The 22,441-nt window shown below is 50.6% G+C and overlaps 7 protein-coding genes across 7 annotated transcripts; 3 read left to right on the top strand and 4 right to left on the bottom strand.

Moving 5' to 3' along the window:
* Nucleotides 1–200: 200 nt before the first annotated feature.
* KD926_005842 (p53-like transcription factor) lies at nucleotides 201–998 on the top strand (the record flags this gene model as incomplete). The annotated part of the gene is made up of 2 exons (XM_053097984.1): nucleotides 201–401; nucleotides 471–998. The coding sequence occupies 2 exons, from the start codon at nucleotides 201–203 to the stop codon at nucleotides 996–998; spliced, it is 729 nt and encodes a 242-aa protein (XP_052960880.1).
* A 757-nt stretch (nucleotides 999–1,755) lies between these two features.
* KD926_005841 (Mpv17/PMP22 family protein) lies at nucleotides 1,756–3,128 on the bottom strand (the record flags this gene model as incomplete). Its single annotated transcript, XM_053097973.1, has 4 exons — nucleotides 1,756–1,898; nucleotides 1,970–2,196; nucleotides 2,248–2,659; nucleotides 2,714–3,128. 4 exons carry the CDS (start codon nucleotides 3,126–3,128, stop codon nucleotides 1,756–1,758), a joined length of 1,197 nt encoding a protein of 398 aa, XP_052960879.1.
* Nucleotides 3,129–5,678: 2,550 nt separating this feature from the next.
* On the top strand, nucleotides 5,679–7,376 carry KD926_005840 (uncharacterized protein; the record flags this gene model as incomplete). Its single annotated transcript, XM_053097962.1, has 5 exons — nucleotides 5,679–5,903; nucleotides 5,965–6,013; nucleotides 6,083–6,214; nucleotides 6,266–6,574; nucleotides 6,643–7,376. The coding sequence occupies 5 exons, from the start codon at nucleotides 5,679–5,681 to the stop codon at nucleotides 7,374–7,376; spliced, it is 1,449 nt and encodes a 482-aa protein (XP_052960878.1).
* A 427-nt stretch (nucleotides 7,377–7,803) lies between these two features.
* Nucleotides 7,804–10,197, top strand: KD926_005839 (fungal specific transcription factor domain-containing protein; the record flags this gene model as incomplete). Its single annotated transcript, XM_053097951.1, has 6 exons — nucleotides 7,804–7,850; nucleotides 8,248–8,438; nucleotides 8,529–9,015; nucleotides 9,063–9,239; nucleotides 9,284–9,483; nucleotides 9,533–10,197. The coding sequence occupies 6 exons, from the start codon at nucleotides 7,804–7,806 to the stop codon at nucleotides 10,195–10,197; spliced, it is 1,767 nt and encodes a 588-aa protein (XP_052960877.1).
* A 152-nt stretch (nucleotides 10,198–10,349) lies between these two features.
* On the bottom strand, nucleotides 10,350–11,030 carry KD926_005838 (DJ-1/PfpI family protein; the record flags this gene model as incomplete). The annotated part of the gene is made up of 1 exon (XM_053097940.1): nucleotides 10,350–11,030. The coding sequence occupies one exon, from the start codon at nucleotides 11,028–11,030 to the stop codon at nucleotides 10,350–10,352; it is 681 nt and encodes a 226-aa protein (XP_052960876.1).
* Nucleotides 11,031–11,734: 704 nt separating this feature from the next.
* KD926_005837 (SDR family NAD(P)-dependent oxidoreductase) lies at nucleotides 11,735–12,704 on the bottom strand (the record flags this gene model as incomplete). Its single annotated transcript, XM_053097929.1, has 2 exons — nucleotides 11,735–12,570; nucleotides 12,635–12,704. 2 exons carry the CDS (start codon nucleotides 12,702–12,704, stop codon nucleotides 11,735–11,737), a joined length of 906 nt encoding a protein of 301 aa, XP_052960875.1.
* Nucleotides 12,705–13,679: 975 nt separating this feature from the next.
* Nucleotides 13,680–21,942, bottom strand: KD926_005836 (putative polyketide synthase; the record flags this gene model as incomplete). The annotated part of the gene is made up of 3 exons (XM_053097918.1): nucleotides 13,680–13,854; nucleotides 14,240–21,234; nucleotides 21,307–21,942. 3 exons carry the CDS (start codon nucleotides 21,940–21,942, stop codon nucleotides 13,680–13,682), a joined length of 7,806 nt encoding a protein of 2,601 aa, XP_052960874.1.
* Nucleotides 21,943–22,441: the final 499 nt, after the last annotated feature.

Genomic DNA, 22,441 nt, shown 5'->3' with positions numbered 1-22,441 from the left:
ACTGATAAGTTCAGGTCTCTATCTCGTACTAAGGAAAGAATCAATCCAACCCGACCCACACCCCCCATTCCGTTCCTCCCCAAAACCCCCAGTTTCTCGCATCAGTTAAGACAGTCGCAGCAACGGTTATAATCCCTGCAGGTATTTACTGGGTTGGTTTATGCCCTGGAACTTATCATTATAGCGTTTCGAGTTGAAATATGACCACCGCTGGAGACGGACATTTTCAACTCGACTATCATCTGCCAGACCCGCTGGATTTCCCGGATGTGAATCTGGACGAATTCCTGAACTGTTTCGATGATCCTCCTATCTCCTTGGACCTACAAGGTCAAAAGACCTGTCCAGCTCCGAACGATTCCCTTCATATCAGTGACCGAAGGAGTGGCTCACGTCAGGACGTGAGTGATTCGTCCTTTCCCAGAGAAAATGAGAAGAACCAACCGACAAACACCCCAAATTAACACAAGTTCTCCAACGTGTGGCCACTCTTGACATCCCCAAACCCCACCAGACAAGTAGTCGGCACGCACGGTCGACCGAACACCATCAATATGGAAGCATCCATTCATGGATTATTCTTCGAGGCCGACAAGTCGCGTACAGCGACAACTACGACAGACGGCTCGCCTCCCTCCGCAGACTTGATCTGCTACCGAAGGAATTTGTTCAAGGTCAATGCTACGGTATCACTCCCGCCAGATGGTGGATATCTAGCATTAGCCGAGGATCAGCGCATGGAGAGGATTGTCGGCCTCCACGCCCAACTCCATGCAATAGATAGCATGCAGAACCGGAAGACGGACCTGGTTACGGCGTCCTCTAAACATACGCCACCCGCTGGCCCGCGGGGGGGGGGGGGGGGACTCCCAGCCATTATTTGTGTCCATCAGACTCGATCAACCACGGGCAACTCAGTCACGTCCACGTCCACCAATAACTATCTCGTGGGAGCGGATCCGGATCCGGAAATCCACGATCAAATCTCCACGCCCTGAGTCCGAACAGACCTATCGAATCTGTGTCGAGGTCGTCGGTACTCTCTCCAATGGTCGTCTAGTCTCCTTGGCACGTTCGGAAAGCAGACCTATCATTGTGCGTGGAAGATAAATGTTACCTGTCAGATCAGCAAAACCTCCGAATCAGTCAACCCTGTCCAGTGGAAGCCCCAGTTCAAGATCTGACCCTTACAAACCCTCCCGTTCCCTTCCCTGAAACGCCAGCCGGGGGGAGCGCCGGGCGGTTATCAGAGGCTGGGGGAGGATGTGACATTGTTGAGGGTACAAGGCCGATCTCTACTGGCTCGTCAGTACCCCAATGCGGCAACCATGACCAAAAGCCTCCGGGCAATTACACTTATCTTCCCACGCCGGTCATGGACTGGTCTCCACCGGTGGAGGCCTTTTTTGTAAGTCACTCTGCCTGTTCTATCATATCTGTATACTCACGACTTACCCTGGCCGCCTCCTAGCGACCTCATCAAGTGCAACACCGAAAACCTGTGGAATCCGTCTCTCGCTCCACCACAAAGCGACGGTATTACATGCCAGACAAATCCAAGCCCGGATCTTAGCATCGTATCTCATGTCAAAGGAAGCTGGGCTCCTGTCCTCATTTAATTTATATCACTCTAGCAAGCGGTATCCTATTCCCTATATCCATTCCCATTGATGCAGCATTATTGGTCTTGTCAACACGAATAAGTAATGACAGGTCTTCCTCGTTGCCACATATCACGATCTGTCTTATCTATATCTAACTGGCCATTTTCAAGGGCTCCGTCGGCTCCGTCGGCTTATTTGCATTCATGGATAAATACGCGGACCAGAAGACAGCCACGGTATTAGAAACCAAAAGACGATATTGCAGAGAAACAAAGAAGTTGACCATCCGGACACCTGCCAATCCATGTTAGAATATTCACCCGTCCTTGAATAAAATTATATATCTATCTGATTTGGTTACTTACCAGGCCATAACTCATAATTCTGCAAAAGGACATCAGTGAATGTTGATTCCACCTGGTCCCTAGCTCTCTCTATTCGTCTGGTCACATTATCGCAGTTCGGCTGGGCCAATTGAACCAGTGTAAAAAGGCCCACGGTGGAGACGGGGGCAAAGACGAGTTGATCCGTCGCAACTTGGGCGACTGTGCTTGCGAGTTTCGATGAAAGCTGGATTCGAGTTTGCAGATATCTGTACCTTTTGTGTGACATATATCAGCAAATAAAAAATTAACCAATATACATTTTCAACATTCGGAACATGGTAAGGGTAGGTTCATTTATACCAAACAGCCATTGTCGGACCAGGCCATTTTCCTGGATCGTGTTGACCTTCCCAATTACCGCATTGGAACCCGAGGACGCAGGATCGCCAACCTCAGGTATGTCAGTTTTCCTCTCGGTCCGATCATCAGGCTCATTCGAGGACACGGGATCAACTAGAGTGGAACTGGAGCTGGAACTGTCTGCTGTCGGCGTGGGTATGATCGGGCTGCTCCTGGGTGCCGTCAATGCACTGCGTGGTTCTTGTCCGGTCAATTGTCGTGCAAGCGCTAGCTGGGCCTCGATGAGAAGAGATAGAGAATCGGACTCTGGTTCATTGTCGCTCTCCTGAATATCATCGGGCAGAACGGCCGGCTTTGGGTCGGATACCTCTGGGATGGCTTAGCAAATGACTCTTACAGGCTGCATCAGCCGGGAGAACTCACCAACGACCGGATACAGGTTCTCCTTGATCAGATCCCGATTTAGGTTTTTAGCCAGCGACGAAAAAGCCGGATCTGCTGCTTTTGTGCCAGCAGGCTCGATTTTGGCTCTAGTTAACGCCTTCCGATTCCGCGGTGGACAGATCAGGTGCTGTCGGAATCGGTGGTGCCATCGCTGCATCTTCACCTCGATTTGCAGGTCCATGTAGAATTGCTTGGAGCCATGGTGAAAGACAAGCGCAGTGTGCACGATAGAGTGGTGCACGGCCTGCCGTTCCAGCTCGTTTTCTTCCAGGTGCCAAACAAGTTGTTGATACCGACTATCTCGAGGGTATGTGTCGTCGGACGAGTCGGCTGCAAATCGCGCCCCGGTAAATTTCAATCGCAAGGTGTAGTTCACTTCCGACTTTCTCGACATCCTGGTTCCTTCGAAACTAGCATTGGCGGCTCCAACTTTGGGGTTAACCTCGAATGTCTTCGATACTTGTCGCTCCCTTTTTCGCCACTCAGAGTCTGCGGGCCAAAGAACTCTGTGACTTCGAGGCCTGAAATTTTCTTTCTAAATGGCGCTCTTACGTGCTTTTTAAGGTGGCTGTCAGCGTCGTGGAAGTTCATGGTGATGGTTGCTTGTGCAAGCTTGCAGTCGGCGGGTTGGTGAAATGTGAGGTCCAGGTACATCAGGCCGGAATCTCGACCACGGAGTTGTCCCAACGCATCTTGGACATAAGAAAGCAACAATCGACTCGCAGCCTTCCGACCTTGAGGTCACACAGACTAGCATCCGACTCAGTTTGGCATACATCGACATATTTAAACGGTTTGGTAGAAGGCAGTGGGAAATTGGAAGACATCGTCTCTGAGGGGTTCTTAACTATAGTTACGTGAAGGGAGGGAGGCCCCAGGCTGCAATAAATAGGGAGGGACTGACATGGATGAAGTAGTGCCTCCACAACCCCATGTTCCTTTTCTCAAGAGGAGGCGGTGCCAGCCACAGCTAACAGAGCGGCTGGGCTGCAGCGTTTCATTGACCTCTATGATTTGTGCTGCTTATGCAGGTCTGGGGCCTTGGCAAGGCTGTGCGAAGACCCAGCTATCTTAGCTGAAGGCAACCTCGTTTTTATTGTTTAACCATAGCCGCCATCGCTATGACGTCCAAAGTCACCATAGGCCCAAATTCTCATGCACCAGATCACCCTGTCACTGACAAAGAAGATGCGTCCGAGGCCCATGTTCATCCACCCTCCGAGACGGATGAAACTGATGATGAATTGGCACATCACCCCTATTCGAACGAGCTGAGACCGAGGAGTTCTACCGCGAGACCATCAAGAAGAATACCCGATGGCGTATCAAGTTCGGAATCGTCCTCATCCGTATCCACCCATCCCGAGGAGTGGCTGATCTCTTCCGGCGACAACGATAAAGACATTACCGTCCATGTCAACCTAGACGCAGGGCTGTATATAGAGCATTATTTGGACCATTTAGCTAGACTGTGTCGACGGGGGCATTTCAACCAGGGAGTCTGGCTATTTGAGGAGCGCCTCGCCCCCATGTCGATTTTTTTCCCCGTTGTAGCCGAATATGCAGACCTTTTCCTATAGCAAGAGAACTTCGGGCGACTTCAACAATTCATCTCTAGCCGCCTCGTTGATACTCATGTTAGCTTCTCCGACGAGAAAACCCTTTTACTGAAGACTCTGAAATCTCTTGCCGGCATTTATACCGGAGGGAGAGAGGTCGTGTAGATACTAACCGTAGGGATCACATTTTTATTTCCTGTCAGACGCAGAGGACCTTTACCGTCCTCGTTGACCTAGTGAAAGACAAAGTCAGGCGCCTGGGCTTTGAGCGCAGCAGGAAAGATCTCGTCCGGCATATTTTTCAGAAACTCGCGGCTGATGCTGGAGAAGTAGCCCACGGGAGCGACGTCAAGGTGCTCGGTCAAGCTGAATCCCAAGAGTTAGTATAGTATAAATCGGGGACAAACCTGTTCAAGACCACCGTGCCGACGTGGATCGGGCGTCCGGGGAGGCGAAGGTTAAGAGGCAATTTTGAGAGTAAGGCAATTGAATTATAGGAGAAATATTCTGAGAGAGTTAATTGACTGATTGAACACCGATTCTAGCAGGAAGTGACGGCTTTAATACTTCACCTTGTCCGAAGTGTTTGGCAGGAGTATACAAAGTCTTCGCATCTTTCCGCCAGCGCTCACCTAAACTTTCCGTCCGGCCCGCGTGAACTTGCCATCCGCAATCTACGGCAGTCCTTTCACGGCATATTAGACTGCGTACTGTGTGCAGTATAGTAGCTGCTGGAGTCTTAGAGGGATTCTACTATTTGATCTACTATATTTACTGCCATGCAAGCTTGGAGTAAGATTACCCGCTAGTGACCTTTTTCAGGTTAAAGTAATTGTTTGATAATAAATAATTATTTACTTGGTAGTGTTACTGGGTGCTTTAGGGGTGCTTTGTATTGCGATGACCTACGTTTGTATGGTAGTGTATATGGTGGGTGGGATGGTAAAATCCTGATGGGATTGATTCTATGTTGGGTTTCCGCAGTGGCGCGGCCTGTGGCCCGTGCAGTGTAACTTTTTGTTTAAACGATTGAAAGATTTAAGCAAGTTAGGTATAGTGTGCCTATAGAGTAACAAAGATCGCTTTCAGCCGGTAGAATTTATGGAAAATTAAATTCAAGTTTTTTGTTACTAGGCGGAGTACTCCGGGGTATAGTGTCTTGGCTTTCTGGCGGCCGCCCGCCTCCACTTGGTATCCGCCATCGGCCTCGGGAATAGATCTATGCCGAGTCGCGAGCACCGAAGACCCTGCATCTTGACAAATCCGCTCCCATTGAGGTGTTGGTGATCGGCACCAGCCTGAGCTTAAAAGCCGCGACAATTGCGTCCTTTGAATCAATAAGTCTGCGATTTCAGCGGCACGAGAAACAAGCAGCGACAGCGAGAATGGCGGCCATTCTTTTACAAAACGGCACTGTCTTGACCCACGACAATGACGATCATGTTGTGGCGTTAAGAGACCATGATATTCTTATCATAGGGAACAAAATACAAGCTATCGGGCAGGCCCTTACCTTGTCTGATAATACTCAAGGCCGAATCATCGACTGCAGCGGCAAAATAATTTCCCCGGGGTTTATTGATACGCATCACCACCTATGGCAGACACAGGTAGTTGCTATCCTTCAATTCCTCATCAATCATTGTGTTTCTGATGCGAATCGTCTTCTAGATGAAGGGCAGGTTTGGGGACTTGAAGTTCATGGACTACATGGTTGCAGGTATGTGATGGCAAGTGCCGAGCTGCTAGATTTCCGCAAGAACCATCGACCTTACTCACACACGCCCAGGCAACATCCAATCATTCAATTATACACCAGATGACATCTTCTGGGGCCAGCTGGGCGGTTGTCGAGAGAGTATTCATAGCGGGGTCACGACCGTCGTTGACCACGCGCATATGACATACTCCTCTGAGCATGGTGAGATCATTTATTTCTATAGCCTATAACGACTAACTAATTACTCTTTAGTAACCGAAGCAATCCGCGCGACTGCATCATCTGGATTACGGTCATTCTTCTGCTACACGCCCATCTGGCGTATTAAAAGTTGGTCATCATCTGAAGCCCAGTATGACGAAGACCTCCTGCCAGACTGGTGGTATCAGACACTGGAGTCGCTTGCTAAAGCCAATCCATTTGGACATCGACGAGTTATGCTTGGTCTAGGATTTGACGACTTTAAACTTCCCAAGGAGGAGGTTCAGAATCTCTGGGCTAAAGCTCAATCCCTTGGTCTCGGCCTTATCACCACACATTTCTGTGCGAATTATATGAAGAGTTAGTTCCACTCGTTTTTCCATCTCTAATTCCTCTTCATGAGAAACGTGTTCACGCCAAGGATTCAGACTCAGTCAAGCTCCTCAACGAATATGGCCTCCTAGACCAGCCCATCCTCTTCTCCCACGTCAACGGAATCACCAAAGAAGACGCAAAGACCCTCATGCAGCACAACGCTCACTTTTCCACCACCCCAGAATCAGAACTTCAAATGGGCCTGGGCGAGATTGTTGCTTTCCGCCCTGACATCAAGCGCAACGGCTCGATAGGTATAGACTGCCATGCCAATAACTCGAGTGATATCCTGACGCAACTCCGTCTTGGTATGCAACATGCCCGTGGTATTGAGAATACGGAAGCTCTAGGTGCTGGACAGTATCCCTCTGTGCAGATCAAGCTTGAAGAGGCCTTCAATCTAGCTACAATCCAGGGGGCCAAGGCTGTTGGGATGCAAGATCAGATTGGACGGATTGCTGTTGGAAAGCACGCAGATTTGGTGATTTTTGACACAACCTCACCCAATATGGTCTGTGCAGCAGAAGAAAATCCGTTGGCTGCTGTTTTGCTGCATGCTAACGTGGGGGATATTGAGATGGTGATTATTGACGGGGTTGTTCGGAAAGAAAAGGGCAGATTACTTGATGCGGAAATTCTAGATGGTCCTAATGGCCAGGTGATCAAGGTGCTGGATCAGAGAGAGCTGTCAAAAAGGCTTCTCACGAGTCGCGTGGAAATTAACAAGCGGAGGGAGGGACAAAATGAGGAGAAGGGGATGGAGTTCTTGTATAAGACCTTTGGGTGAAGAGGTTAGCTGTCTCGCGCTTTTATGTCTATTTAATAGTGGTGTGCTTTAGTTGAGTTAGTGAGAGCTTAAGGTGTTGCTATTATTATTACTGCTAACTATCATTCTCTAGGTTTACCATTTGGATGTACTCTGTACTGGTCTTCAGCTTGGCGCTGTTGGGAAAGCTTCATGATCTAGCCATAGTAGGCTTAACGTCGTGAACTAACGCAGGTGCTAATCCAAACACGGTAATTGATCTCCCCGACCCCCCGCAGGACCCGAAGGAAACTAAGAGGAAGTTATCACAGTCAATCGTTCCGCTCAACACAATTGGTTGGAGTCTCGTTGTCTCTCTCGGACTTGGAAAGATCTTTTCTCACATGTAGCTGTCAGCATTGAAGGGATTTTCCAAGAAACTCGAGCCACCTTACTTCATTATTCCGGCATGGCAGACAACCAGACAACCATCGTGCTAGCTGGCGACTTCAATTGGTGAGGTGAATATATGGGACTTCGAGATCATAATAGTGCACTTGATTGTAGAAATACATGACATCTACATTGGTTCATTACTTAAAAAAGTAAGTGAAGTTTGGCAAATAAAATACCGATTGCTAGCATTTACTTCTTGTACTCCTACTGATTAATATATAGCGACATATTCCCGTCGGGTGAACACCTACATTAGAACCATCAAAAAGTTGGGACAAAATATCATGGTTGCAAGCTCTAAGATTGAAGCATTATCTTTGAAGACAAATTAAGTTCCATACCGATGAACTTCACTGCCATGTTGATACTTCGAACAATTCGAAAAGTACGGGTTTGATGCCTGAGGCCAGAGTAAGCCACCGGCGCCAAGAATGATCAGGCATCAATCTAAATTTAGGCTCGCAATCCAGGCACTCGCCACTTTAGCTTTGACATCCATCTCCATCAAAACCCAATTATTCACTCAACGACAATGGAACCTAACCATAAATTCCAATGCCCCAGGCCGCGAAATATCCGGGCATGTGCCCACTGTCGCGCCAAGCGCACGCGTTGCTTGCGCGAGCTCGCATATTCTCCGTGTCGGCGGTAAGCTTAATTAAGAACCGGGAGGCTGATCATGACCACTGGCTGACGAGGCGAGAAGCTGTCAAGCATTGCATTTACCATGTCAAATAGACGATCGCACTGCGTCCGCAAAGAGTGCACGTCCGACTGCGTCAAAGTTAGAAGAAATTGACGTGGTGTCGGGATTGTTCGGCGCGTCGCAGAAACCGCCTCCATCTGACAACCTTGTCGGTTTTCATAATCGCATATTTAAAGAGAAATTTTGGAGATCCGAGTCAATTCCGACAGATCAGTTACCACATATCTCCGATGGACCGGGCGTGCGACCGCGAGTGCTGGATCAGAAGAGGGCCGATGAGCTAGTAGAGAGGTTCTGCGCCAAGAATAGCTATTTTCCGTTTGTGACTGTTCCGGACGATATTGCTTCTCCGGAGCATCGGTTTTTGTATCTGGCGGTCTTAACAGTGGCTGCTACGGAAGACATGCCTTTGTTGCGAAGTCTCGATACTCGGTTCCGCGCTGTGTTGGCGGAGAGGGTCATTGTTGCGGGAGAAAAGAACCTGGATTATCTCCAGGGGTTGCTTGTTTACCTTGCTTGGTAAGTTTTCATCAAAAAACTTAAAGATAATGCTTAATGGATACTAGGTATAACATGAATGTCCGTCCAACGAACTTGCAGATCCATCAGTATCTGCATATCGCCGTTTGCATGGTGTCTGAACTTCGATATAACGATGAGGCTTTTTTAGCCGCTGATCAGAATTCTTCTACTATCAGTGAAGCCAAAAATGCCTGTTTGGGATGCTACTATCTCTCCTCACTGTAAGCATCTATCTGCAATCCGAAAGACGAGTCTGATGTCTTAGGATGTCAACCCAAAATAAACGGCCAAATATCGCTGTTCTTCCGGAAACTCTCAAATCATACTTTTCCGAACCAACCCAGTCGGACTATCCACACGCACAAATGATGTCGCGCTGTTTTCAAATGCAGATGAACGTAGAGGCGGCATACCGGAATGAGAGCCCAGTGCATGAGATATTCAGAGATGATTTTCTAGACACCCGTAAGTCATGATCCTGTATGCAAGAGTCGAACTCATGAATTTCAATCAGCGCCAATCAAAATCGCACATTTGTTCCTCTCCTTCTTCAAAGCATACACTCCTACTTTTCACCCGGACCGAAGCACCGCCGCCGGCCTTCAGGCAATCACCACCACCGCAACCGAATTTCTAAATTATCTCGTATCGCTTCCCATGAACGAACTATTCAATTTCACCATTGCAGAATGGACTCGACTGATAGTCGTTATCCGCGACGTTTTAGAGTTCCTCTCAGCCGCTGCAAGTCAACCAGACCTTATTCCAATAGCTCGAGTGCATGCCCAACAAGTATCCGTCCTCCTCGAATGCCTCGCCAACCGTCTGACGCAGGGATCCCAGTCGGGTCGTAACCCTGGCGAATTCCCGGATATGCTGTACCTATTCAAATCAGTCTTAGATCTACTACTTCCGGTTGAAGCGAAGATTGGGTTACCTGCCGAAGACGAGCAGGATCTAAGCCAAACTGCACATATAGGTCCCCAATTCAAGCAAGGACAGTGTCCTGCATTGGTGGGTATGCGGAAAACGGACTTCTGGAGTGCGTATCAGAATAACCTGGCTGATATGCCTTCCTATGATCTTGAGATCGACTTTGGCGATCTGTTCGGGGATGCGCCGGGGGTGGAGCTGTCGCATGAAGAGTGGATTGATGCTGCTAATACGTTGAACATGTGAGGCCTAGCTTCAAGATTTATATTAATGCAGGATAGCTCTCTACTCAAATCATGATTTACGACTTTATAGCAGACATTCTCTAAAAGCACCTGTTGATCTTGACTAGCAAACGCAGACATCACCTCTAATCCACCCCTCAACACAAATACCATCTAATCCCTAATAAACTCCCCATCCAGACCCCTGGGCAAATAATCCAACCCCCTCCTCGCCAACCCCTTCAAAGTCTCCCCTCTCCTGCCCTCTAGCAGCCACTGTTCGAACATATCAACTCCCGCAAACGCACCCCCAGATGTCCAAACCTTGCCATCCACAACCCATCTCTCTTTCTTCCACTCCGTGGTAGGACACTCCTTCTTCGCCACGTCAAGGAACTCCCAATTCGTCGTCGCCTTGACTCCATCCAACAGTCCCGCCTTACTTGCCACAATAGCACCCGTGCATGTCGTGAACAGGAACTCTACCTCCTTTACCCTCTCCTGGAGGAACGAGACATACGACTCCGGGATATTATTGAAGAACTGCGGCCCCGGACCTCCGAGAAGGAGACATGTTAGGGGCGGACAGGTAGAGAAAGTGGCAGTGGGGACGATGATCATCCCCGAGTGCAGTTTCACCGGGTCGAGCGTTGGCGCGAGGAAGATGAACTCGACGTCGATGGCGTGAGCGGCGAGGCCGGCGGGCATGTAACCGTCGGATTCCATCTCCGCGAAAAGCTGTTTTGAGGAGGAATGGATGAGGTCCATCGGGCCGACGACGTCGAGGACTTGGAAGTTGTAGAGGGGGATGCCGAAGACGTACTTCTTTGCGGTGTTGGGGGTGGAGAGGGACATTTTGTTGGTTGGTTGGTTAATTTGCGTGTGGCTTTTCAAATGAGGATATTGAGGATAGGCTTCTTGATCAGAATGCTGCTTCAGTGGAAGGGAGTGTATGGATAATGAAGATAGGGCTATTTATACATCCCTCAAATGGCATACTTGAAGCTATAGATACTCCCCCTCGCGTAGAATTTCCTTCCGCTGCTGATTGGTCGCGTATTCTTGCCTTCCGGTGGATGTTAGTCAGATCGTCAGCTGACCCGCCGAGCCCTTGGCGGTTGAGACGAAGATTCAGATGTTGTCAATGGAAAGGAGTTTCTGAGCTAGCATTTCTCAGAGAGTTCTAGGATTGTAGGTATGTTACAAGGAGAAAACGATAGAGCTGGGATGGTATTCTCTGAAAACTACGTTGAGTAGCTGTAGTTGTTGTTAAGTGCGATGGTTTTCCTACTACGCGTATTTTATCAAAGGCATTTTGATAGATACATTGGGCCATATGTGGATTACCAGAGAGAGACGTGCTTCGGTGAGGTTTTTCATGTCAAGGTCAGCTAGTTCAAGTCAACGGTAGAACAGGCTATAAAATCCCCATACCACATCAGAATTCATAGAGTGAAGTTGAAAACAAATCGTTCGGCCGAGAGGATGTAAAGCAAACATGGAAGAAACCATAAAAGGAATCATGAGGTATACCAAAGGCAAAAGAAGTAACGGATTAATCAAATAACAACCCTCCTCTTCCCCCCATCCAACACAATCGTCTCCCCATTCAAATATCCACCCGAAAAACTCGCCATCCAGAGCACCAATCCCGCAATATCAACCTCCCCGCCACCTCTAGTGAGAGGGATATGCGTAGCCGGAAACGAGCCGTCAGACACGCCTGTCCCTGCGATCCTGAACCGCTGATAAAGCGGACAGGTCATATCAGAATAGAACAAACCAGGTGCAATGCCATTGACTCTGATTTGATGATCTGCCAGAAACGAACACCATATTGAAACCATATGCAGAAGAGCTGCCTTTGATAAACCGTATGCAAACCCGGCAGGGCGATTCACCAGCGCGCCGATCGAGCTGGTGATGATGACCTGTGGGCGGGGTGGAGACACGGTGTCTTGTTGTGGAGGGGGGCGGGAGAGATTTGCGTTTGCAAGGAGAGGAAGAAAAGCGAGAATAGTGTAGTGGCTTCCTGTAATGTTCACATCGAAGACACGGGTGAATGAGTCCATGGGGTGAGAAAAGTGGTGGTCGCGAAATTCCCGGAGAGTTGGGGGGGTGAAGGGTCTGGATGTGGGATTCGGAGGAAGACAGGTAGGAGGGCCCACGATGCCGCTATTCACGATGAGGAGGTCAATATGGTCAGTCTGGGCTGCGATGGTGCGGTACGCTGCCTCGAGGGACTCCTTGGAGGTGACGTCTGTTGGGACGGGAATAAGGGAGTGGTTTGATGCCTGGGCGCAGGCTTCTTGAAGAACATGCTCCCGACGACCGAGAATGAAGACTTTGGATGCATGATTTGTATCGAGAGCGAGGGCAATGGTGCGACCAAGGCCTGATTATTTGAATTAAAGGTTAATAGTGAGGCTATGAAGAAAGGGGATAGTTAATAGACCTACCGGATCCGCCACCAGTGATGACGGCGACAGTGCCTCGAACAGAGAATAAGGAAGATGCATCGAGAGACATGTTGCTTTCTGTGCAGTCTGGAGGATACACACCAGATTCCGTTGTCTTTATGGGGACTGATGTATGGGGCCGATTACTAGAGATCTCCAGAAGAGAGAGCGACCTACCTAATATCGCGGTACTAAGAGGTCCCTAGAACGATCTAATGATTTCAATATCGCTGGCCAAGCCTCCAAGAACATGCACGCATAATAGTGACAAATAACTCAGCAGACGTGGCCCATCCTACAGTCGTTCCAGAACTCCGTTCAGTCTCTGAAGTCTACAGCTTGGCTGCTCGATTCATATGCCCCAGTGACTTCCTCCTCGGCCTAATTCAGAACTTCACTTTTTGTGACCAACCACGACATATTCTGGGTTCTGACTCGGGCAAAGTTAGAATTAGACTAGTTTGGGAACCACCTCACGAACTTCCAAGATCAATACCAAGAATACCAAGAGTCCGTCAATGGCGAAGACACAAGTTAGCTTCTCAACCTAGGCCAGTCGATAAGAATAAGAGAAGTGGCTAAGAGAACCGTCGACATAAGACATAGTAGGCAGGTTACTCAGATAAAGCGGACATGACTACAGGGGCGATCTGTATTGCCTTCTAATTTAGACATAGGACCTCTTCGTTAGTATTGGGTTGGGCTTCACTGACTTAGGGCGAGCACAAAAATTATTTCAAGGACGATTATGTTCTGAAGGGGTCAATCAGTACTAAATTGTGGAGATTTGATGTGGCTTTCAGAGATATAATATGTTTCTTCTGGCAATTCACCCTATATACCCAGAAAATGTTGAGAGAATAACCCTTCAAAATGCCGTTCAACGAATTAACCTCCAGCACCAGACTTCGCGCTCCCCTTACAATGATTGACACTCCCTACTCGTACGTACTGCAATTAAAAGAGCTAATTATTCGCTGTCGCGCTGCTCATTCAACCTCATTGACCCTGGCCTGAAGATGTCCAGCCCAATATAGCTCCCATATTACTCCAGGAACCCAATCATGCCAGGGTTCAGCGTAGCTGGAGACGTGGTCACGATCCAAGCCTTCACTAAGCGATCAATATGCCCCGATCGAGAGTTCAAGGATCTCGGTAGGGGCTTACTAGCTGTGGACGGAGGCTCTTGGAGGACCAAGGGGTGTAGCTCTTTCCCCGGGCTGCGATGGTGCCGTTACCATTTGATGAGCGCAAGGCAAAATTTATCGTAGAAACTACAGCAGCTAAGAGCCTGGTGGTTTCGACGATGTGGCAGAGATGAATAGTTTATTCCCTGAGAAGAGGTGTTTTTTGTTGTTGCCGAGCCAAGGGGGAGGGTGGCGGGAGAGAGAAGACGAAGAATGTGCAGCAAGGGATAGACATTTTGGCGAAGGGAACATTTGCCGAGAGCTTGAAGATCAGATTGAATTGAATAGTTAATTGTGTGATTATTAAAACTTTTATGTAACTAAATTTACGACTAGACCGACGAAAGGAAAGAAAGGTAGGAATCCATACCGAAACATCTAATGCAAGAAACCTCTCTCCTTCCACCCCCGTATATACCCCCTCGTCACCTCCTCGCTGACAGCTCCAACTCTCGATAAAGTGGATGAATGCTCTCTCGCCTTGCTGGTGTCCAATAGTAGCCCACCGCAAGACATGCGTTCAAAATTTTCCTCTAGCCAGTCCGCCCCCCGAACAGCAGGGTTATCCTCAGACGAGCCCGAAAAAGACTTCACGCGTTGGATCCACTCAGCAAAAGGAACGATGTTACTCCTTGGGACCCCTAGCTCATCTGCTAACAAAGTTATCATGTCTTTCCACGGCTGCCGAACAGGATTGTCAATATGGTACACAGGGTGTGGCTTATTAGTGCTTAGAAGCAAATCGACAACAGTCCCCGCAACATGATCAACCGAGGCCCATGAGACCACGCCCCTGAAGTCGGGAAGAAGTTTTAAAGTCTGCGCGGACTTGATGATGGCGGGTAGATGCTCGCCAGAATTCCAGTACCCAGAGACACTGGATCCGGCGATTTGTCCCGGGCGAATCACCATCGCTTCGAAGCGGTCTGGGTGCTGGTGGAGGGTCTCGTCGAGGATCCGCTCACAGATGTACTTGGCTTCACCGTAACCATTGGGAAGAACCCATTCAATCTTGGCTGATTCTTCAGTGACGATGGGTTGGCCGGACAGCAAGGGACGATGACCAACAGTGCCGATGGAGGAGATTAGTTGAAATCGTATGGGCTTCGTGCGAAAGCTGGCAGCATCGCGGGCCAGATCGATCAGATTACGCATCACTTTGAACTGCGGCTCGAAAGCAGAAAGTCTGGATATTCCGTTCATGGGCCAGGCGTTGTGTATTATGTGGGTTACTGTCCGCGTCAGATTGGAGAGCTGATCGGTGGTAAGCCCGAGGTTGAGCTCTGAGGTGTTCGATTCGATGACCTCGAGTTTGGATAGTTCTTGCGGAGTGAGATCAATCTCTTTGTCCACGAAAGACTGCATCTGACGGTCAAAAGCGTCTTCTTTCGACCGACGATTCAGGCACACAACCGTTGCAACGCCAGGATCTCGAACTAATCGCGCCACAACATGACATCCCAAACTTCCAGTAGCACCGGTGACCAAGACACTGACACGATCGTCGGAGATGGCAGCCACAGGTCTTGTGGGGGCCTCAAATCTCTCAGCAGCGCGTTGAATATACTCCCCGGTCGCCTTGCTTCGAGCGGCATTATCAACAGCCACCATGGGCGAAGTTAGATTCTTCCCCAACGGCAACCGGTCGCGCTGTCCCCCGGAAGCCGTTGCAAAAATGACTCTCTGCACACTAACCTCGGGCGAGTATCCATCAGTCCAATCCACATGTCCATACCCGACTGCATGCAGGTCTGTTTCCCAGCGGGACTCATTCGTGATCGCATGCTGTCGTCCATCATTAAAAACCCACCACCCCCGGAACAGACCGAAAACGATATCAATGGCAAACACGGGTCTGGTCATCTCCAGCATCATGAGCACGCCGTCATCTCGAAGAGCCTGGCGCATATGACGTGTTGACTGCTGCAGATTCGACGTCGCGTGCACGGCGTTACTCGCGATGATGATATGTTGGGTGCGAAGGAGGTCGTCGGCCGGGGGCTTCTCGATATCGTGCACGCGATACTGCACAAACGGGTAGTTTTTGAATCGGCGACGAGCCTGCGCGACAAACCCGGCTGATATATCGGTGAAGGTGTATTCAACGGGGATGTTGAGCTTAGCTAGGCCGGGGAGAAACCATTTTGTCCCTCCACCTGTTCCGGCGCCCATCTCAAGGATCTTTAGAGGGCTCCGTGTGGTATCGATTGAACCCACTAGGCGCTTGATAAATTCAAGCATTTGCTTGTATCCGGAGACGTTGTGGGGCTCGTCACCGTACATCCACGAGACAAGTTCTTGACCTTCCTTGGTGCCGAAGATTAGCTGAAGGCCGTCTTGCTCACCACGGAGAACGCTAGCGAGATGGCTGCCAGTGAAGAAGGAGAGCTTGCTGGCGCCGGCATATTCGGGGTACTCGCGAGATACCTCTTCGAGGATAGCAGTGCTGGAGCGCATCGGAGCTGCGATTGCAGTACGAATGACGGTGGTCCCGTCTAGGTCAATCAGACGAGCTTCCTCAAGCCTCTTGTAGAGATAGTCGACGAGCTCCTGATGCTGAGGATCGAAGGAGATTCTCTTCAATCGCTGACTAGGCTGAGCCTTGCGAATGGCATCGCCCAACTCCTCGAATGCCTCGAGTGTCAATGTCACGCAAAGCTGAATCTGCAGCGGAGCGAAGGCATGAACCCGTCCGCTGCACTGATTATCGGCTAGGAACTGGTCGGTCAGCGCCTTGACCTGTCCAAACGCTTCCAGCACTGGGTCTTGAGACAGACACAGCTCCGGGACATCTGAGACACTAGTGGCTGCGGACTCTGACGGCGGCGGCGTGTCAATTACCTTTTCCGAGTGGTCTTCTTCCTCTGTCGTGCTGCTGCTGCTATCATCATCTTCAACCCCCAACGCCGTTTGTACACACTTGACCATATCTCGGAAGGTTTCGGCTTCCATCAGATCTGTCGCAGGAAGCGTACATCCAAACGCCTCTTCCATCTCGCGAGCCAGCTCCATCGCCATGAGCGAATCAACCCCGGCATCAGCCATATGGCCGTCATCGTGAATCTCGCTGGGATCCATGGCGCAAAACTCTGCAACCACGGCCTTGACCCGACTGGCAATACTCACTGTACCCTTCTTCTTGGGAACCTTGGTCTCCGCCTCGATATTTTCACTACCACCTCCTTTGCCAGTGCTTAATAACCGTTCATCTTCTGCCTTTAACCCCTCAGAAGACGACGCAGCCGAAGCGCCCGGCGCCAAACTCCTAAGGATCTTCGCGAACGCAACCTTCGCGATCTTTGAATACTGAAGCCCTAAGAAAATCTCCACGAGCTTGCCACTCTCGGGCTCAAACACGAACACGTCACTGATATACATACCCTCTTCGCGTCGATGCATCGCCAAAACATCCCAGTTCTCTGGCCTCGAAGCTTTCTTGTCCGCATACTCAGGACACCGCATCCACATCTCCATGCCGCTAGCGATATAGATATCGTCCGACGAACGGTCCGTCATACAATTCACCCAGAAGCCACCGACCTGGCTAAACGAGTCACAGAGATACGGATCGGCCCAGGTCTCGCCGGTGTATTTCTTAACGACATGGCCAGCGGAATGGCTGCCTTTGCCGACGAGCTTGGTTACGCCGCGATACGGAGCCGAGTAGTCGACTACCTCTGAGAAGGCGCGGTAGATGGTCCGGCCTTGCAGGATGTCGTCGACGTTAGGATCGACGAGGAGATCACGACAGTGTGCGTGACTAATGAGGCGGGTGTATCGGGCGAATTGAGCTGCGAGGTCAGACGAGTCTTGACTGAAGATGATGATGCGGGCAGAGCAGTGCATCATTTGGGAACGGGCGCCTTTGGCTGGGTTCCCGCTGATGAACTTGATGTCCCATGTTTGTTTGTGATTATCGGTTGCGTGTAACTCGATCCAGAGAGTGCGGGATGGGTCTAGACAAAGTGGTGCGTCGCTGGTCACAGCGTGGACTTGTGGTATTTTGCCCTTTGCTTCGGGGAGAGTGTGTAGTGCTTCGATAACGATGTCGAGGAGGAATGAAGCGGGCGCGAGAGGCGCTGTGGATGCGACGACATGGCCGGATACGGGTTCGACATAGCTCGGGTGAGATGTATTGATGTGAAATTTGGCAATTTGTTGCGCTTTGTCCTGGTAACCGAGGAAGGTGAATAGGTTGTTTTGCTCAGTGGGAGACTCGGGGGCGGTCATCGTAGTGGAGGCAGGGAGTCTCTTATTGTCCATCCAGTGACGAGATTTCTCGAACTGGTACGGAGGAAGCAGCATTGGAGTGTATTCTCTTGTCTGGATTGAATGATATCCCCAGAAGCGTAGGTGGATGCCTTCTCGCCAGAGGGCTAGCGTGGTATCAGTGAGGTTTTGGATTCCTGTGGTACTGGTGATATTGACGGGCTGGAAACGATGTCCTGCCGCGTTGGTGAGAGCCCTGCTTGCCATGCTGGTGATAGTAGAGTTTGACCCTGCCTCATGCCATACGCTAGATGGGTATTTGTCTGCCAGACGCTCCACCGCGTGGTGGAAGTATACCGGTCGACGAAGGTGCTCAGATACGACGGTCATGGGCGGAACACCAGTCGACGCAATTTCCGTTGCGCGTTCAAGGTGGATAGATGGATCTCGCATTTTCAAGCCCTCCGTGATTTTATCAAGAGCCGGGATCAGCGGGTCCACTAGGCTCGAGTGGAAGGCATTTGTGACTGCCAATCGCTTGGCTCTGATATGAGAGTATGCCGGCTGGGCTAGAGTTTGTTGGATCAAATCAATCGAGCCGGTGGTACCGGCCAAAGTGAAGTTACGAGGACCATTAAAACAGGCTATTGTAGCTGGAGTAATATCTGGGGCCGCCTTATGCGACTCATCCAGTAGACCGAGAATCTCTGCTTTCTCTCCCTCAACAGCGAGCATGGCACCGCTATCAGGGCCCCAATTATCTCGGATAAGAGCTGCTCGGCGAGCTACCAACGTCAGAGCATCAGCCAGAGACAAAATCCCGGAGATACAGAGCGCCGTCAGCTCCCCAAAGCTATGTCCAACAACTGCGGTCACAGTCACTCCACAGTCTATCCAGCATTTAGCGCACGAGTATTGCAGCGCGAAGAGCTGTGTTTGCAACTGAACCTGGTCTGTGATGGGAGTGCGAGAGAAGATGCCAGGGTAAATGCTATCGTATCCTAATTCCTGGAGGAGCGAGTCACATTCATCCAGATGTCGACGGAGAAGTGACATCGCGTCATGGACCGCTTGATCTAATCCAACGGATGTAGATACCTGTCCACCGAAACATAGAATGACTGAGCGTTGGTCCTTCTTGGCTCGAATAAAGTGTGTCTCGTCACCTTGGGCGATCGCTTGAAGCTTTGTCTCTAGCTCATCGATAGATCGACAACTGAACAAGGCATGCTTATCCAAGGTTGGATTCGTCTGCCGCGAGATGTTGAACGCTACGTTGGCCAGGGACAAGGCGAGAGACCCTGATGTCTTTTGATCGCGCAAGTAACCAAGAAGCTTTGAGGCATAATCTCGCAACCGGCCTTCGTCGTAGCCACAAAGCCGCACTGGGAATGGTATCCCATCTTCATGAATGGGGGACGACGACCTCTCCCTCGGCGCTTGAGTGAGAACCATGGACGCATTGGACCCAGACGCACCGTAATTATTGATCAGGGCTGCTCTGAATCCAACACTCCATGGCTTCAGCTTTTTCACGATCTCAATATGATCGTCCTCTCTCGCCTGAATATAAGGGTTCAGCGTCTCAAAATTCGGCTGCGGTGGAATCATGCCTCCATGAATCATCATGAGGACCTTAACCAGCGCAATCAAACCCGACACACCTTCCGTATGTCCCACTAGGCCCTTCACTGACCCGAGAGCCAGCGGCACCTCTCTCTGGGGACCTCCCAGCGTCTGTCTAACACTCGAATACTCAGCTGGATCTCCCGCCTGGGTTCCAGTACCATGAGCCTCGACGACGGAGATATCGCGCGGAAGAACCCTCGCTGACTTCGTGACCTTCTCAAACAAACCTGCCAGAGAAGCCGCATCCGGGACCACTATCGGCGTGCAGTTATTATTCTGCTCGACTGCCGTAGCGGCGATCGTCCCGAGAATGGGATCCCCGTCCGCCAACGCATCCGACATCTTCTTGATATACACAGCCGCGAAGCCCTCGCCACGACAGTAGCCGTCTGCCTTCGCATCGAACGGCTTACATGGACCCGTAGGGCTCACGAATGAGGCACCTGCCAGGTTGTCAAATGCTAAGGGACTCATGATGGCGTTGGCCCCGCCGACTAGCGCTGCCCGACATTCGCCTTTCAAGACAGCCTGGCACGCCTGATGTAGAGCGACCGCGGAGCCGGAGCACGCGCTATCGACGCAGAACGCGGGTCCTCGCCACCCAAAGTAATGGCTAAGCTTGCCGGCCATGAAGCTGCGCAGGAGGCCCGTCGCTGCGTACGCCGTGGCAGTGTGACAGTTCACGTTGTGTTCGTAGTCGACCGTGCAGCAGGACACATAGCACCCGATATTCTTGTCTTGGTTGGTATCGTGGAAGTATCCGGCTTGCTCGAGAGCTTGGTACGCGACCTGTAGGATCAATCGCTGCTGCGGATCCTGAGACATTGCTTCCCGAGGCACTTTCTTGAAGAACTTATGATCGAAGGCGTCGATGTTACGCACAAAATTCCCGAACCACGGTCGTTGGGCCCCGGGACGCCAGGGCGTCTCAAAGTCTTTGTATCGGGCCTCGGGCATGATCTCGTGCTGTGACGTTCCGGCACACAACAGGTTCCAGAATTCAGGCAGGTCGTCGGCCCCTGCGACACGACAGGCCATGCCGATCACGGCGATGTCCGTGTCATAGGTTCTGGGGTTGGGGTTGAGAGGGGAGAGACGCGAAGTGAGGTCTAGATTTAGATCTGCGAAGTGGATAACGCGTCCACGGAGATTGCGCATGAATGTCGGCGGGACGCAGCGCTCCTGACCGAATTCGACGATGATTGATTCACTGATCTTGAGTTGAGACTCGTAGACGGCCGAGAATGTGCGCAGCCAGTCACATTGCTGCGAGAGAATGGATTCAATGACCAGCCTCGTCAAGGGTCCTGAGGTAACGGGCTGACCGCCAGTGTTGGTGCGGGTGGGAAGCACCAGCTGCGATGCGTCGGGCAGTTGGAGTGACGGATCTCTAGAACACATGGCCAAGAGCGAGTGCACAGTGTCTTTATGCCCGTACCAGTGGTATCGACCGTTGAAGTCAACTTGGCCGCACCCGAAGCTTGCCGATTGAAGTGACTCTTGGAGCTGGGCCATGGTGCGCCGGGGTGTCATGATCGTGGCGCGATTATCGTCGTAGCGGACGGTGATATATGCCTGTAGAATTAGCATTCAGAATAACGCAAGACCTACAGGATATAGCGAAGGAAAAAATGAAAAACGGCATACTTCGGGAAACCCATTTAACACCTCATTCAGAGCTCCCTCCATATTCTCCCTCTTCCACACCGTGGCCAGCGATGTCCACTCCTCCTCGACCTCCTGTGCATCCCCAATCGCCCCTAGCAGCATGGACAGTCGGACTGCGACACTCGCATACTCGGCCAGCTTCTCCCTGGAGTCCGCCGCGGAGGCCACTGCCGCACTCAAGAACCCAATACAAAATCCCACAATCTCTCCAATCTCGCTCTCCTCGACATGTATCCTACCATCATCCCGATACCCAGGAGACGTCAACCGCAGGTACTGTTCATACTGTGTGAAATGCGTCAGCATGAGCAGCGGTGCTAGCTGGATATAGGGAGGAGGAAATGTTTCGCCCGCGATATCTCCTGTTCGGAACCATTCGTGTAAGGATCGAAGTTGGCGATCTCCATGGATTGTGTCAAGCTTGGGGAGGTGTTGCGTTGCGGTGCGATAGTAGACAGGGAGCTCAGCGAGGACGTCAAGTGCCCAGGAGTACTCTGGTGAGAAAAGGATTGTCTCGCGGAGAGCGAGGAAATCCTCCGCTGAGAAGGTGAGACATTGGCAACCAAAAACCAGGACGGTTTTGTTGCCTGGAGGAGGGGAGAGCTTGCTGCTCATTTTGGCGTAGGGGAGGGAATAGGGATGGGGAATGAGAGAAAACGCAGCCAAAAGTTAAGGAGGCTGGGTTGACAAGTAGATGCTCATCACCCTTTTCGCGTATTCTCCTTATTATTTCGACATGATATACAATCGTTACTAAAAATCACGAAATCATTCTAAATTTATTCAATACAGTCATCCAGAAAGCCTTGGTCCGATAATCGCAATATATTGCTTTTTCGGGGGACACGTCGGCCGGAGTTTCCTGACCGGCATATCTCTTCGGCCTGTCTACGCCCTGTAATTTCTTTTCCCTAATATGTCAGCAACCACTGTGCGGTGGTACCAGAGAACCCGAAATTGACGGGAGTTAGGGTTAAGGGACGAGTTGGAGGAGCCGTTCGGAGTATAGTGAAACATATCCATGTCGGCTTCTGAGGAAGGGGTATGCGGATGTAGACAGGAGTTGGTATATAGAGAAAGATTTCAACGGACAAGCAAGAGGCTTGGTTAAATT

The sequence above is a fragment of the Aspergillus affinis genome (assembly GCF_023601865.1).
Source record: "Aspergillus affinis strain CMG 70 chromosome Unknown NODE_2_length_704391_cov_89_054091, whole genome shotgun sequence".
Taxonomy (NCBI): domain Eukaryota; kingdom Fungi; phylum Ascomycota; class Eurotiomycetes; order Eurotiales; family Aspergillaceae; genus Aspergillus; species Aspergillus affinis.
Note: the sequence above shows the minus strand (reverse complement) of the source record. Positions and strands in the feature narration are given on the sequence as shown.